Source organism: Stenella coeruleoalba (assembly GCF_951394435.1).
Source record: "Stenella coeruleoalba genome assembly, chromosome: 1".
NCBI lineage: Eukaryota > Metazoa > Chordata > Mammalia > Artiodactyla > Delphinidae > Stenella > Stenella coeruleoalba.
In genome coordinates, this window is record NC_137169.1 from 165,958,722 (window position 1) to 165,975,609 (window position 16,888).

General features: G+C 45.0%; 1 protein-coding gene across 8 annotated transcripts in view; it reads left to right on the forward strand.

The window, feature by feature from the left end:
- Nucleotides 1-16,888, forward strand: part of HHAT (hedgehog acyltransferase) — a 365,509-nt gene that overhangs the window by 79,844 nt on the left and 268,777 nt on the right. For all 8 annotated transcript variants that reach the window (XM_079945495.1, XM_079945499.1, XM_079945494.1 and 5 more), the window contains 2 exons: nucleotides 2,810-3,025; nucleotides 11,940-12,111. In XM_079945495.1, coding sequence (XP_079801621.1) covers nucleotides 2,810-3,025; nucleotides 11,940-12,111 — 388 coding nt within the window. The remainder of the gene's footprint in view (nucleotides 1-2,809; nucleotides 3,026-11,939; nucleotides 12,112-16,888) is intronic.

Sequence of the window (16,888 nt, forward strand, 5' to 3'; positions counted from 1 at the left end):
CAATCATCTGTAGAATGCTGCAGGGTTTATAGGGAACTCTCACATTCCTTATCTCATCAGAAGCCCACGATAGTCCCTGAACAGATAAGGGAGGTATTTTCCTTGCACAGAACATCTTGGGAAGCTTTTGATATTCTTTCTTTAGTCATGTGGAACTGGGCTTCCCATGGTGTCTTTATTTTTGTTCATTTGTTCACTCATTCGTTCACCTTTTCATTGATTTAAGTGATAGCACTTAGAATTGGTGAGGCCTGGATCTGCACAGTCATGGGAAAGAATGCGACGGGAAGGATGAGCCGGTGGTTTTCTAGTCTCTTCTATTCACTGTCTCTTCTCCTCTTGAAACTGGAGGCGGTGTTTAACCTCTGAGTCTTAATTTCGTCATTTGGAAAATGGAGGTAATAGCTGCTCTGCCTTCCTCATGGAGTTGTTCTAAGGATCCAACAAGATAATACGTGTTAAGCAATTTTGTAAAAATGGTAGCATTTTAAAAATTCAAGAATTCTTGCTGTTGTTAGGCTGCCTTAATTTTTCTTCACTCTTACCAATGGACTGGGGTGAATACTTCAAGCACATGTCTCAAAACCTGGACTTAAGAGAATAAGCAGGGTAGCGTCTCTCTCCTAACAAAGATACGTAACTTCCCAGAATGATTAAACTAGGCGATCACTTAAATAAGTGTGCTTAAAAATAGACTTGTGGGGGCTTCCCTGGTGGCGCAGTGGTTGAGAGTCCGCCTGCCGATGCAGGGGACACGGGTTCGTGCCCCGGTCCGGGAAGATCCCACATGTCACGGAGTGGCTGGGCCCGTGAGCCATGGCCGCTGAGCCTGCAGGTCCAGAGCCTGTGCTCCGCAACGGGAGAGGCCACGACAGTGAGAGGCCCGCGTACCGAAAAAAAAAAAAAAAAATAGATTTGTGATAAAAATAAAAACAAATTCACACCTAACTTTTGGGGGACCTGGCAAACGTTCAAAGACGGTCTCCAGTTGTAATTATCCTTTATTTGGGGACTCTTAGCATCAGTTATGGGTGTTGGTGGTGAATAAGTATTCCATTTGTTATGTAAGCTGGTGGTGTGAAAAATATTGCTGAAGGGGAGCGAGCAAATGACCAGAAACTAGTTGCCCTGGGTTTCCATACTTTCACACATGCGGTTTTCTTGGTTTTCCTTGGTGGCTGCCGAAGTCCTGGACGTGGAATAGAAACTCTGTTCGGTACTTAGTTTTTCAGTGTAAAGCCTTAAAAGACCCTCGTGGATCAAGTGAACAACTCTTTCCTTTGTCCCAATTTTATTTCTTGTATCTATTTCCATAACCTATTTTCTCATTAAAAAAGCAATACATACGTATTATAGAAAATATGGAAAATATAGAAAAATATAAAGATTATAAAATGATCCATAATTTTATGCCCTCACTATTAAGATTTTACCACATTTGCTTTTAGTCTTTTGTTCCGTACCTAATTTTGTACGTGCTTTTTTTTTTTTTTTTTTTTTTTTGCGGTACGTGGGCCTCTCACTGCTATGGTCTCTCCCGTTGCGGAGCACAGACTCCGGACGCGCAGGCCCAGCGGCCATGGCTCACGGGCCCAGCCGCTCCGCGGCATGTGGGACCTTCCCGGACCGGGGCACAAACCCGTGTCCCCTGCATCGGCAGGCGGACCCTCAACCACTGCACCACCAGGGAAGCCCTGTACGTGCTTTTTATTCTTTCATGCTGTGTTGTAATTATACTTTTACATACCTATCTCTGGTATGAGAATTTAGGTACATTGAGGGCAGGGACTATTTCTTTCTTTTCTTTTTTTTCTTTTTTTTTGCGGTACGCGGGCCTCTCACTGTTGTGGCCTCTCCCGTTGCGGAGCACAGGCTCAGCAGCCATGGCTCACGGGCCCAGCCGCTCCGCGGCATGTTGGATCCTCCCAGACCGGGGCACGAACCCGTGTCCCCTGCATCGCCAGGCGGACTCTCAACCACTGTGCCACCAGGGAAGCCCCGGGACTATTTCTTTTGATGATGTTTCTCTAAAGCTTATTTGGAAAATAGTCTTCCACTACATGTGGAGCCAAATTAATGATAGAAGAACAAAAGGAAAGATACACTGAACACATAAATCCCACGTGACATTTACAGACACACCCCATTTTATTGCACTTTGCAGATATTGCATTTTTTTTTTTTTTAACAAACTGAAGGTTTGTGGCAACCCTGCGTTGTCAGATGATCAACAGCATTTTTTCTGTTTTTCAGTGATACAGTATTTTTAAATTAAGGTATGTTCTTTGTCTTTTTAGACATAATGCTGTTGCACAGTTTACTAGACTACAGTATAGCGTAAACATAACTTTTATGTGCACTGGGAAAGCAAAAAATTGTGTGACTCATTTTATTGCAGTGTTCGCTTTAATGCGGTGGTCTGGAACCGAACCTGCAGTACCCTGAGGTCTGCCTGTATAAGTCTGTCATTGTCTTCAGAGTTGTTGAAGGAGCTGTTAGAGTACCCACTGGATGTAGCTGATCTCCATGCTGTCCGCTGGTGTATCTGACAGATGCATATCTGGGAAAACCTTCACTCTGTGTTGCATCAGGCTTAACGCGAAGCTTATGGCTGATGTTAGGGACACTCTCCTGCCCGTTCCTCATTAATTGCTTGTTTTGATGATCGATGATGTTTACCTGCTGTTCAGTGGTTCTCGACTCCCTGGATGGGACAGCTGCTCTGCCCGTGGAAGAGATCTCCTTCCTGGGAGACTGGATGACGTCCCTCCTTGCCACTCAAGGTTGTTGTCTCCTTGTGACTTTGCAGAGAGGGTGGTACCAGACGGAAAATGAGTACTACTTGCTGCAGTTCACACTGACCGTTCGCTGCCTGTACTACACCAGCTTCAGCCTGGAGCTCTGCTGGCAGCAGCCGCCGGCTGAGCGCACCTTCTGCTCCTTTCCCTGGATGGTGGCCTATGTCTTCTACTACCCAGTCTTCCACAACGGGCCCATCCTCAGCTTCCCGGAGTTCATCGCACAGGTGAGAGCCTTTCGGGGATTGGATGGGTGTTTCTGCAGATGATGCTTCTGTCTCTGTTGCTGTGGTCATCCGTGAGTCTTCATACAGGGGTGCCCACAAGTTTAAGAACACACGTTATTGTCATGATTTCTGATAATAAATGAAATACTTCTGGGAAATAAGCCTTCAAAATAAAGGTCAGCATATCTCTTGGGCCTGTTGGTGGTAGGAGCTCCCACCCGGATTCTCTGTGGACTGTGGCAGCCAGAAATAATAACTGGGCACAGCCAGGAACTTGGGGGGTAGGCATCCCCTGCAGGGCCGTCCCAGAGAAAGAAAACTGGCTTCTCGTGGTATTACTTGGAAAGTGGAAGGAGGAACTGGCTAAGCTCTTGTTTGGCAAATAATAGGTGCCCTTGTATTTTCACAAACTGCTTATGAAATAGCTCTGCCGTGGCCTGGGAATTGTTCAGGGCGATCTGGATGGGATAACAGAGTGGAGTTGAAGAGGGTTTGAGAGAAATGGTGTGCTTTCAGGTCTGGGTGCCTGTTTCTGCCCAGGATCTCGCCTCCCTACTTCTGGACAGCAGCCTTGTCTGAAGCTCATGGGAAGCCACCTTCGTCATTGCCACCTCACTTTTCCTCCTAGTTCGGATTTTTTTTCTCATTCCACAGCTAGCCTCGTGGAACACGTGTACTACGTTAATTCACCTGAAGTGTGAGTAATCAATTGATGTTCCCGAAAAACAGTGTTTCTCAAAGGACATTCCTGTCTCCCTCCCCCCAACAAAACAATCCCCATGGAGGTGAGAACAATAATACGTACGCACACACAGTGCACACATGTGCAAGCACACATATGTACACGTAGTGCACACACACTGGGGCCTGGACACGTAGTTCAAAGAGCAGGGCCAGCAGCAGTGTTTGACATTTTCGGAGGGCAACCCGAAAGGTGCCCCCTGCACAAATAGGGGGGTTCTTAGAAATCCCTTATTTCATCTTAAAAATTTCACTGAGTTGCACATTGTACTCAGAAGTATATTTCTGCATTATAACAATAACTTAATGTTTAAAAATTACCAGTTAAATCATTGAATGTTTTCCTCTCTGCAGATCTTTAAGTGAAGTTGATATTCTGGGCAGATGTATGTTTAGTACATGGTTTCTCATACCTCAGTTTGGGTTGTCTAGGATCGTTCTTTTGCCGTGAAGGAATTTGAAATCTGTGTTTGAAAATCATGGTTAAAATTGTGTAAAAGAAAGAGGTGGTTTAGTGATGGCAGCTGATCTCCTAACTCAGTGATTCTCCAAGTGTGGTCCCTGGACCAGCAGCTACAGTATCACCTGGGAAGTTGTCAGAAATGCACATTCTCAGGCCCCTCCCCAGACCTAATGAATCAGGAACCCGGGGGCGGGGCCCAGCAGCGTGGTCCCGATGCTGTTAGAGATAGAGAACCACTATCCGAAGTTCTTAGAAGAGCAGGGGGTTGGGTGAGGGTGGGGTAGACCCGGGGGAGGGTGGGTTCAGGTTCTCCGAATTTTGTCTCCTTTACAACCTCCTTGCCACTGTAAGTTTTTAATTCTAACGTTGCAGTCAATAACTTTTGGACTAAACATCCACAAGCACACCCCCCATCCCTCCCTTGAAGACAGATAATTCTCAGAGAAACATAGACTAAACCCATTAAGAGGAAACAAATTGGGACTTCCCTGGTGGTGCAGTGGTTAAGAATCCGCCTGCCAGTGCAGGGGACACGGGTTCGACCCCTGATCCAGGAAGATCCCACATGCCGTGGAGCAACTAAGCCCGTGTGCCATGACTACTGAGCCTGCGCTCTAGAGCCCGCGAGCCACAGCTACTGAGCCCGTGAGTCACAACTACTGAAGCCCGTGCGCCTAGCGCCTGTGCTCCGCAATGAGAAGCCCGCACACTGCAATGAAGAGTAGCCCCCGCTCGCCGCAACTAGAGGAAGCCCGTGCACAGCAACCAAGACCCAATGCAGCCAAAAATAAAATAAATAAATTTATATATATAAAAAAAGAGGAAACAAATTATTTTCCTAACTGCCTCTTATCCATTAAGGAGCTTAGCCCTATGGGATCTGTACTTTGTTGTTAGGCAAATCATCATTCTTCTTAGTTCTCGTCTGTCTCCTCCTTTCTGATTGTACCCTGTAGGGTCTTGAGGGAATATGAGAGGCGGGTCTCAGGGTCCTGAATATGTTACACAGAGGCGAGCTTTGAGATTATCGCTCACCTACATCCTTAGCCAAAGGCTCTTGTTTTTGAGTTTCAGCCTGGGGAAATGAAGGGGTTTCTCCCTGTACCTAAGTCAGGTCTGGAGACTCCAGGTACCATCTATGTCCCCTCTCTCTGTTTTTTTTACCCCTTTCAAAGTGGTAGCAATTGCCGAAAGCAGGGAACTCAAAAAGGCAAGTTGGAACCTTTCTCTGTGGTCTGAGCAGATTCATAGAAAAGTCAGTCTAGAAAAGGCAAAGTGTTTAATAAGCTACAGGGCAATAAAAACAAGCCAGGTGGTTTCTGCAGTTGCTGGGGGTGACCTCGTGTGAGAAAAATGGGTCTAAAAGGAGAGCAGTTAAACTAGGGAGCTAATCTAGTAGTGAAAGGGCTCCTTCAGAGAAGCCGGGAGGGGGCAGAAGAAAGCCAACTGGAAGAGCTTGTAAGTAAGGTTTGCTCTGAACGAGTGCTTGTGTGAATGAATAAACGTTAATAGGAAATGGTAGTATTGAAATTTTGGCTCTTAGCTTCTCAGGTCAACACTCACAAACTCTAAAGAGCAGGGAGAGACTTGCCACCAGGGGGCAGCAGAGCCTCACCGTGGAGACGAACCCAGCTGGGCAAACCACAGTCCATAAATTTACAGTACTAGGCCCACCCTGGGAGAATGTTCTCTTTCACCCAGTTTTTTTTTTTTTTTTTTTTAGTGTGTAAATTTACATATCCAAGATGAGTCAAGTATAGAAGAGGTGCCTCTGTAATGTATGGCATGTGAAATGTGTACACATCAATCATGAACAGGGGAAAATGTGCCTGTCAACAGGCCTCAGTGCCTTAACTTGAAGGCCATCTCTGATGGCATTTGGAGTTTTAGGAATATGGGCCCCGTTTATTTTTCTCCCAGGGTTCTATGGAACTCAGATACGGAGCCGGGGGTGAGGTCGGGGAACAGGGTCGGGGAGGTCTAGGGAAAGGCAGGAAATGCTGTTTATTTGCTGAGCTGGGAGCCTGGGGCCACTACATCTTAACTCTTGAGCAGGTTGAATCATGCAGTGAGGGAGGAGCTGATATGAGGGGGACGGTGAGCCTGGGTGTGGGAGGACCAGGGGGTTTTCCTTGCTGAGGGCTGTGTTCCTGCCCCGAGGGGAAGAGCCAGTGCTCAAATAGGGAACTAGGTTGGTGGTTAAGAGCAAAGACTCTTGCGCCCAGTCCTATTGTTACAGGGTTTGAATCCCTGCTCTGCTTTGGCTTGAGAACTTTTGGTGAGTTACTCACCTTAGTTGTGACTCAGTTTCCTTATCAATGAAATGGGAAGAGTAATAATACCTCCCTCACAGGGTTGTCATAAGGATTAAACGATTTTGTATAGATAGTGGGGCTTGACATGTAACACTATGAGGTGTTAACTATTACTATTATTGTTGTTATTGTTATCCCAAAGCAGGGGCATTTCTAGGGTAAGTTGTTGGAGGAGGGCATTGAAAGGATGTGACCACTGGTTGACCTGCAGTCTGGACCTGGGCTGTTGGAGGCTCTTCCCCCCTCCCCTGCCCTTGGAATATACGTTCTGCCTGCCATTCCCACACTAGGAGCCATTTCAGGGACATAGCCTTGACCTTGAACGAGGAAGGTGTTGTTGAGACCATCTGAACTGACTATGTGACTAAACCCAGGTAAGGCCTCTATTTAAACTTTAAAATTCTGGCCAGTGGATGCAGAGATCTACTTGCCTTTCAGCGCCCAAGACAAGGCTCATCTGTAAGCTCCCTTGCTTATTAAACCTGCCACCTGCCAACCCGGAATGGTCTGGCTGTTTTTCTTTGGTCTCTCCTCGTCCTCTGTGTACAAGGGGCCAGTTGCAGATTTCACCCAGGGAAGCTCCCGAGGGTGAGAACTAACATAAGTTTATGCTAGAACTGAGGCCCTGGGTGTCCAGGCTGATAGGTGAGGGCAGCAGCAGGGGCCATTCTGGGCAGGATTCTGGGCAGGGACCATCCTTGATCTCAGAGGAGGCCAGCGGAAGACAGATGCAGGCAGTGGCTGCAGGTGCAGGGGCGGGCCCAGCCCCTGAAGGACCAGGCCTGGCAGTCAGCGTCGCAGACAAACCATTCAGTGTATGGGGTGGGCTCTGGTTCTAGGGCGCATCTGGAATGGTGCTAACTGTGAGAAGTAACCCTAACCGAGCACTTACTCCTAACCAGGCTTTCCATGTTCTGATGCCTTTCATCCTGGCAACAACCCCAGGAGAGAGGCACTGTCGTTACTCCCACTTCACAGACGGTAACACGGAGGCAAGGACAGGCTAACGCAATGCGCGTTGGGGTGGGAGGGACGAAGACCAGACAGAGCCTTGTCGCCAGCTCGGGGAGCCGCACAGGAGTTAGAGGGAGGAAGCAGTGTGGCCTGGTGGACGTGCGGGTCTGGAGGCTCAAGCTGGCCAGACCGGGTCCCAGTCCTGTGACAGCTACACCGACTGCAGGCCCTACTTGCTGTTCTGCCAGAGACCACTCGGTACTACTGGCCTTGGTCCGGATGCTGGGGAGGGGCAGTGAGGGTCTGATTAGGGAATGATTTCCTGGGAGTAGGGGTACGGTCTATGACCCTGGGCTGGAGAGAAGCTCCCGTGTTACAAAGGAACAAGACACGGGCTACAGTGCCCTTGACCCAAGCGTGGAGGTTGGAGCAGAGGTAACTCAGTTGAACAGTTGCCTCTGGGGAAGGCTTCTGTTTGCTGCTCTCCAACATGGGTATTATTCGTATGCGAAAGAAAAGAACCTTTCATCTTTGAGCACTGTCATCTTTAATCATTAGCATATCTTGGAAGGGCTTCGATATTCGTTTTTATGCAATTTGCATGAAATGAGGTTTTAAAATACAACGTGTTTTAAAATGCGCTTCGCAGATGAGTTAAGGTGTATTTTTTAGTGGAGCCTTAACTAAAAATTCCCATTGACGGCAGTTTCCTGTGGTCTTAAGATTGGCACTCCCCTCAGTTTGAAATACCTCAAGTGAAACGCTTTGCGTGCAGAGGTTGAATAGTGAGCAACCCTGCTCGTTAGGTGAGCTGTGTGTGGTGTGTCTTTTCCCGCTGCTGAATTGACAAGAGACAAATATAAATGGGCTGTAATAACAGCACAACTCTGAAGAAAGACTAATAACCATGTTTTTAAGTAAAAGCGAATAGAATGAAAAATTGGATTGGTTTCCTTCTGCTGTGTTTACTTGTGCAATTAAGGAATAGATGTTTCTCTTACTCTGGATGGGAAGGCATCCAGCATCAAAAAGGGAGCATTGCAGAGAGAAGTCCAGCCCTTCTGGTCCAGTGGTGACACATAAGTATGCCTTTTTTTTTTTTTTTCTGGTACACGGGCCTCTCACTGTTGTGGCCTCTCCCGTTGCGGAGCACAGGCTCCGGACGTGCAGGCTCAGCGGCCGTGGCTCACGGGCCCAGCCGCTCCGCGGCATGTGGGATCTTCCCGGACCGGGGCACGAACCCATGTCCCCTGCGTCGGCAGGCGGACTCCCAACCACTGCGCCACCAGGGAAGCCCATAAGTATGCCTTTCTAAACCTGGAGAGCGAGTTTGGCCCTGGGGAAAGTAGGGAAGTCATTATTGGGAGGCCAGTCAGTCACAAAATGCACCTCATGTTTCTTCTTAATTACAGATACTCGTGTCATTTTAGACCGTGCATTGTTTGGGGAAGGAAAGGAGGGCCTCTGGACTGACCTTGAGATGTGGTCGCCTGGAGCTGGAGGTGATCGGACACTTATTTTCCTGATGGCCTGGCATGGCTGTTGTTCTGATCTCACAGTGGCTTCCCTCCTGTCTAGATGCTTCTCCTCTCCCTGGGACGGGGCTGCACGCCCAGTGACGCTCCAAGGCCTCGGGTGCAGTTCTGGTCTTCAGGGGACCTGAGCTTGGGGTTGGGCAACTGCTCAGGGGCCTGCAGGCCATGCGCATAGTTGCTTATTTGGGAGCACTGGAGACAGTTGTGCAAAGATTGTCTTTTGTCAGCACTGCTTTTGAGGTCGTTATCACATTCATTCAGGGAATCTGCTTTCCTCCAAGAGTCTGGCACCAAGAAAGGCCCCTTCTGTTGGTCCGGAATGGTTTTAGGTGCCTCTTCATGTCTTAGCTTTCCCAGTTGCCTTGGTGTGAACTGTTCTAGCCTCCACAGACTAATGGACACTGTATTCGTAATTGTTTCTTCATTTGCTGATGGTCATTTGGTCAAAATGAGTTTGCTTTAGAGAGCTGAAAAAGGGTTGAGAATGAACAAAGGGCAACTCAGCGTGTAACTAAGAAAGTCTCCGAGTGAGGTGGGAAGGTTAGGAGAAATAAAGATGGGTAGCACAAAAGAGAGACAGGCTTGCTTGTTCATAGAGAGGATGCTGGGCTCCCCTGGGGAGGTCCTGAGACTCGGCATTTTTTACAAGAAGGCTGCAGAAACAGAGGGCTTGCCTCTTTAACAGAGAGGACCAAAGTCTTCACGATATCGTAAAGTTACATTACTTTTTGCCCTGATTACAAAAATAATAATAGTTAAAAAATAACAAGAATCTTACTATCCAAAGATTACCGTCACTGCTGCCATTTTGGTGTCTGTGTCTCCAGCCTTTCTTTATTTATGCACATTTATATCAAAAAATAGTTTGCACGGCTACGTAAGATTGAGGCGCACTCACGCATTTAACCAAGCCCCAAGCCCATACTGTTGGAAGTTTGGGTTATTTCCTTTTTCTTCTCAATTATATAATGTAGACACGAGGGATCGGGCAGGTAGGGGGTCTCTCACTGAGGATTTCTCCATCCACCGGCTTGTCGATGCTCTGCTCCAGACTCTGTAGCATGTAGCATGCACGCTTGACGTAAGGATTCATATGAAAACCACCCTCAGTTATGCCTAGAGAGGGAAAGGGGTCTGCATTGGGTCGCTGTGAGCTGTGATCCCTGCAAGACTGCAAACCCATCTGTGCCCCACCTTCCTTCCTGGATAACCTTCCCAGCTAGCGCTTCCCCTGTCAAACTTGGCTGGGTGGATCCTTCAAAGCAGTTACTTTTGTTTCCTAATAAATAGCTTTCTGAGGTGAACTGAAGAAAATGAAAGGAAATTCCTGTTAATTTGATCAACTTACATTAAAAAATTTAAAACAACAGCTTTCCTGGACATAGCTAACCAAGCAGATGGCAAAAGGGGGAAAGCCATTTATGCAGTTTCACTGCGCCAGCCAGAATTTCTTGGTCTGGTTTCTTGCTGTAAGAGGACCGTTTGAGACCGTGGTAGAATAGATGCTCAAGAATGGAATAGAAATTAACTCTTTGGAGTGTAGATAGCCCATCACCTCTAAGGGCAGTGCCTGCCGCCCCTCCTGGCTGCCGTGGGACCCCTGCGCCTTGATGGTTAGAGGAGAGGAGAAGCATGTCAGGATCACCTTCTCCTAGGGATGGGCCTCTCTTGTTCCTGTAGTGTCTGGAGCCCTAATTGTCAAGCCCTTGCTGAGCCAAGTCCATAGCCTCTGCCAGCTAATGTGTGCAGATACAACTTCCTAATTAAGGCCGTCACGTCACCTCTGCATTTCCAGGCAGCCTTCAGTCTAATAAAATCGTGTCAGTGTAAGATCCGGAAAACGTATACGCACTCTCTTGCTTTTCTGTGTTTGTCTAGGACACATCAGGAACTGCCCTCCATCCTGGGTTTTGGGCAGGGCTGCCGCTGGGGTGAAGGGATGCGGAACCCCTTCTTGGTTCTCAGCACTGGGCTAGCTTGTGGCCTCCACCCTTTTCTTGCTCTTGGACAGAGTTTTCTAGCTTGGACATGACTTAAAAAATTTTTTTTAATTGAAATATAGTTGATTTACAATGTTCTGTTAGTTTCAATTGTACAGCAAAGTGATTCAGTTATCTATCTATCTATTCTTCTTTAGGTTCTTTTCCATTATAGGTTATTACAAGATATTGAACATCTTGTAATATATTACTGTGTCTACCGTAGGTCCTTGTTGGTTATCTATTTTATATATAGTAGTGTGTATCTGTTAATCCCAAACTCCCAATTTATCCCTACTCCCTTTTCCCTTTGGTCACCGTAAGTTTGCTTTCTATGTCTGTGGGTCTATTTCTGTTTTGTAAATAAGTTCATTTGTCTCATAATTTTTAGATTCCACACATATGTGATATCATATGGTATTTGTCGGACATATTTTTTTTTTACCCAAGAACGCCGAGTGTTCCCGAGGCAAACTAAACCAGCCCTCCCTTAGAAGATACAGCGAAAATGAAAATTTATAAAAACGTTGTCTAGGGGACTCTGAAAGGTTTTAAGAATGGAGGTGAGGCTTCCCTGGTGGCGCAGGGGTTGAGAATCTGCCTGCCGATGCAGGGGACACGGGTTCGAGCCCCGGTCTGGGAGGATCCCACATGCCGCGGAGCGACTAGGCCCGTGAGCCACAGCTACTGAGCCTGCGTGTCTGGAGCCTGTGCTCCGCAACAAGAGAGGCCACGACAGTGAGAGGCCCGCGCACCGCGATGAAGAGCGGCCCCCGCTCGCCACAACTAGAGAAAGCCCTCGCACAGGAAAGAAGACCCAACACAGCCAAAATAAATTAATTAATTAATAAACTCCTACCCCCAACATCTTCTTAAAAAAAAAAAAATGGAGTTGCCATCTAATGACTTCTTCTGTTTCTACTTTAGATGCAGCAGCAGGAGCAGGGCTCGCCCAAGGCCGGCCTTCCCACCCTTGCCCGGGGACTGGGCCGCCTCCTCTCCTGTTGGTGGCTGGCGGAGCTGATGGTTCATCTTATGTACATGCACGCCATCTACAGCAGCACCTCCCTCCTGAGGGCCGTCTCCTGTTGGACCTTAGGTAATGGTGGAAATCACTGGCGGTAGAACAAGCATCGGGAGAGGTAGCTTCACGGCGAAGCTGGACGGGGGGCAGACAGGGGTGTAGTTGCCTTGAGCAAACCCTCCTTTTTTTTCACCTTGTTCCTCTTGTGGCCGAGGTGACGCATGTGTGAGGTGGCTGGCAGAGGTGAGGGTCAGGCTTGGTGGTCTTGGAACCAAGGATGGTAGCAATCCCTCTTCCTAATGGAATCCTGCTAAGTTCAGCTGGGTCCGCATCTTCCTGGTATGGCCAGCATTGCACTTGACAGGAGAAGGCAAGAGATGCTGGGTGCAGCCTTGTAGCCCCTGCTAAGAGGTAATGCTTTAAGACCGAGTTCTGCAGTAATCCTTGTTGTTTTCCTCTATGATATAAAGCAAAGAGCATGAGCTTTAGAGTCAGACAGATACAGGTTTTTTTTTTTTATTGAAGTGTAGTTGATTTACAATGTTGTGTTAGTTTCAGGTGTACAGCAAGTGATTCAGTTATATATACATATATGTGTGTGTGTGTGTGTGTGTATATATATATATATATATTCTTTTTCAGATTCTCTTCCCTTATAGGTTATTACAAAATACTGAGTATAGTTCCGTGTGCTATACAGTAGAACCTTGTTGGTTATCTGTTTTATATATAGTAGTGTGTATCTGTTAATCCCAAACTCCTAATTTATCCCTCCCCCCACCCCCAGCTTTCCCCTTTGGTAACCATAAGTTTGTTTTCTATGTCTGTGGGTCTATTTCTGTCTTGTAAATAAGTTCATTCGTATCATTTTTTTAGATTCCACATATAAGTGATAGCATATGATATTTGTCTTTCTGTTTGGCTTACTTCGTGTAGTATGATAAAATCTAGGTCCATCCATGTTGGTGCGAATGGCATTATTTCATTCTTTTTTATGTCTGAGTAATATTCCGTTGTCTATATGTACTACATCTTCTTTATCCATTCACAGCCAGACATAGGCTTGAACCTCGGCTCCACCAGTCGCTAGTGGGCAACCTTTGGCAGCTTGCTACAACTGTCTGCACGTTCACCTGTCAAATGAGCAGACTCACCTTTGCAGGGTTGTTTGGAGGATTAAGTGAAACCATGAAGGTGAAGGGCTTACCTCGTAAAATGTCTGATAGATAGAATTAATGGTGTGTTCTTATGTAGGCCCCTCTGTTGGCCCCTTTTTCTTGTTTGCCCATTTCTTTCTGTCTGCAGGTAGGTGGGCTGGAGGTCTTATTTCCTTAGCAGGACACAGTCTCCAGTATAAGACTTTTCTGTGGAGATGCTATCATTCTTTATTCCTCGGGCCGAAACATCAGAGAACATGCTCTTTTCTGAACGAAATCTTTTCATTTCTTTGCACTCCTTTCAAGAACTGAAATTCAGCCCCGTGGTCTGACCTCCAGCCTGTGGCTCCAATGGGAAATGAGCGATCTTCCGGCCAGATTAAGCTCCCTGCCGAGGGCAAGAGTAATGGCCTGACTCCTTATCTGTTTGGTGATTTATAGATTTAAAAAAAAAATCTTGATTGCCCTTGTTATCACACATGCTGAATCAGAATGTTTTCAAGGAAGATGCCTTTTAGGACTGGAAAAATGCTGAGTTGTTTTAATGACAGTCTGTTCTTCCCAGACAAAATCTTTTTTCATACTTGGGGGTGACTAATAATCTAAGACTTTAATGATACACTTAGGCAAACAAAATAGGATTAAGTGATGGCTTATGCTAAATCATAGCCCAGTTGTACTGCATCCAAATTAAGAGATTGTATCCGTTTGGGTGATTTTAACTATGAAAACTGGAAAGCAAAACTGAAAATGGGGTTTAAACGAAAAAGAAAAGTTATCTCAGACAGCTATTACTCCTAAGGTCAGCACTAAGGGTGGTAAATCCAGTGACAAAGAAAAGTCATTAGGGGTCCATTTGGGTACCAACCACTCAGCTTAAGGGCTAACCAGAATCCTACAAGCCCTTTGTTTGCACCCATAATAACCCCATCACCTCCTTTCACTCCCTCCACAAAGATAACCTGACTTTTGGGTTTATCATTCCCTTTTTATAAAATCTTTTTTTTTAAAATAACTTTATTTTTAGAGCGATTTTGGATTTATAGCAAAACTGAGAGCAGAGTACAGAGATTTCCCATATATTCCCTGCCCCACACGTGCACAGCCTCCGCCAGTATCAACGTTCCCACCAGTGTGGTATATTTATTACAATTGATAAACCTACAGTGACACGTCATTATCACCCGAAGTCCATCTTTACATTAGGATTTACTCAGTGTTGTACAGTCTGTGGGTTTTGACGGATGCGTAATGACGTGTATCCACTCCTATAATATGAGACAGAGTAGTTTCACAGCCCTAAAAATTCTCTGTGCTCTATTCATCCCTCTCTCCCCTTTAATCCCTGGCAACCACTGATCTTTTTACCATCTCCATAGTTTTACATTTTCCAGAATGTTGTTGTATAGTTGGAATCATACGGTATGTAGTTTTCTCAGATTGACATATTTCACTTAGTGATATGCATCTAAGGTTCTGCCATGTCTTTTTATGGTTTGATAGATCATTCGTTTTTAGTGCTGAATAATATTACATTGTCTGGATGTTCCACAGTTCATTTATCTGTTTGTCTACTGAAGTACATCTCAGTTGATTCTAAGTTTTGCAAGTATGAATAAATTTGCTATAGATACCCACGTGCAGAGTTTTGTGTGGCCGTAAGTTTTCAACTCCTTTGGAGTGATTATATGGTAAGAAAATGTTTCTTTTCGTAAGAAACTCTCAAACTGACATTTTTCAAGCTAGCTTTTTTTTTTTTTTTTTTTCCTTACCTGCAAGTTATGAGCGCCTGCTACTGCACATACTTGCCAGTATAACAGTCCTTTATCGGGTGTGTCTTTTGCAAATATTTTCTCCCAGTCTGTGGCTTATCTTCTCTTTCTCTTGACAGTGCCTTTAACAGAGCAAAAGTTTTTAATTTTAATGAAATCCAGCCTGTCAATTATTTCTTTCATAGATCGTGCATTTGGTGTTGTATCTAAAAAATCCACCATCCCCAGCGTCACCTAGGTTTTCTCCTGTGTCATCTTCTAAGAGTTTTAGAGTTGCGTGTTTTATGTTTAGGTCTATGATCTATTTCGAGTTCATTTTTGTGAAGGGTGTAAGAAATTAGACATGAATTTCTTCCAGCACCATTTGTTAAAAAGACTGTCTTTGCTCCATTATGTTGCCTTTGCTCCTTTGTCAAAGATTGGTCGACTTTATTTATATTTATGAGTCTATTTCTTGGCTCTCTGTTTTGTGCCATTGATCTTTTTGTTTATTCTTTCACCAGTGTCACACTGTCTTGATTAATGTAGCTTTAAAGTAAGTCTCGAAGTCAGATAGTGGCAGGCCTTTGACTTTCTTCTTCTTCTCCAATGTTGTACTGGTTATTCTGGGTCTTTTGGCCTCTCCACATAAACTTTAGCATCAGTTTGTCGATATCCACTGAATAACTTGCTAGGATTTTGATTTGGGTTGCATTGAATCTATAGATGGAGTATGGAAGAATTGATATCTTGTTATCTCGAGTCTTTCTATCCATGAACATGGCTGTCTTTCCATTTATTTAGTTCTTCTCTGATTTCTTTCATCAGACATTTTTAGTTTTCCTCATATATAACTTGCACATATTTTGTTATATTTATATTTATACCTGAATTTTTTTAGGGGAGTACTAATGTAAATGGTATTGTGTTTTTAGTTTCAAATTCCACTTGTTTATTGCTGGTAAATAGAAAAGTGATTGACTTTACTATATTAACCTTATTTTGTACAACCTTGCTACAATTTCTTATTCTAGGAGATTTTTGTTGTTGTTGTTGTTTCTTTGGGATTTTCTACATAGACAATCATGTCATCTGCAAGGAAAAGTAATTTTTTCCTTCCCAAATATATGTTTTTTGTTTCATTTTCTTCTTTTATTGAATTAGCTAAGACTTCCAGTATGATATTTAAAAGGAGTGGTGAGAGGGGACATCCTTGTCTTTTTTCCTGTTTAATCTCCAAGTATTTTGAGATTTCCTAGCTATATATTGTTGATTTCTAATTTAATTCGATTATTATCCATTATTATCTGAGAGCAGACATTGTATGATTTCTGTTCTCTTAAATTTATTTAGGTGTGTTATATGGTCCAGAATGTGGTCTGTCTTGGAGAATGTTCCCTGTGAGCTTGAGAAGACTGTGTGTTCTGTTGTTGGATAAAATAGCCTATAGATGTCAATTATATCCACTTGACCGATGGTGCTGTTGAGTTCAACCATGTCCTTACTGATTTTCTGCCTGATAAATCTGTCCATTTCTGTTAGAGGGGTGGTGAAATCTCTAATTACAATAGTTGGATTCATCTGTTTCTCCTTGCTTTTCTATCAGTTTTTGCCTCACATCTTTTGACCCTCTGTTGTTATGCACATACATATTATATATTATTATGTCTTTTTAGAGAAGTGACCCTTTTATCATTATGTAATGCCCCTTTTCATCTCTGATAATTTTCCTTGCTTGGAGGTCTGATGTGTCTGAAATATATCTACTCCAGCTTTGATTAGTCTTAGTATGGTATATCTTTCTCTATGCCTTTACTTTTTTTTTTTTTTTTTTTTTTGCGGTACGCGGGCCTCTCACTGTTGTGGCCTCTCCCGTTGCGGAGCAACAGGCTCCGGACGCGCAGGCTCAGCGGCCATGGCTCACGGGCCTAGCCGCTCCGCGGC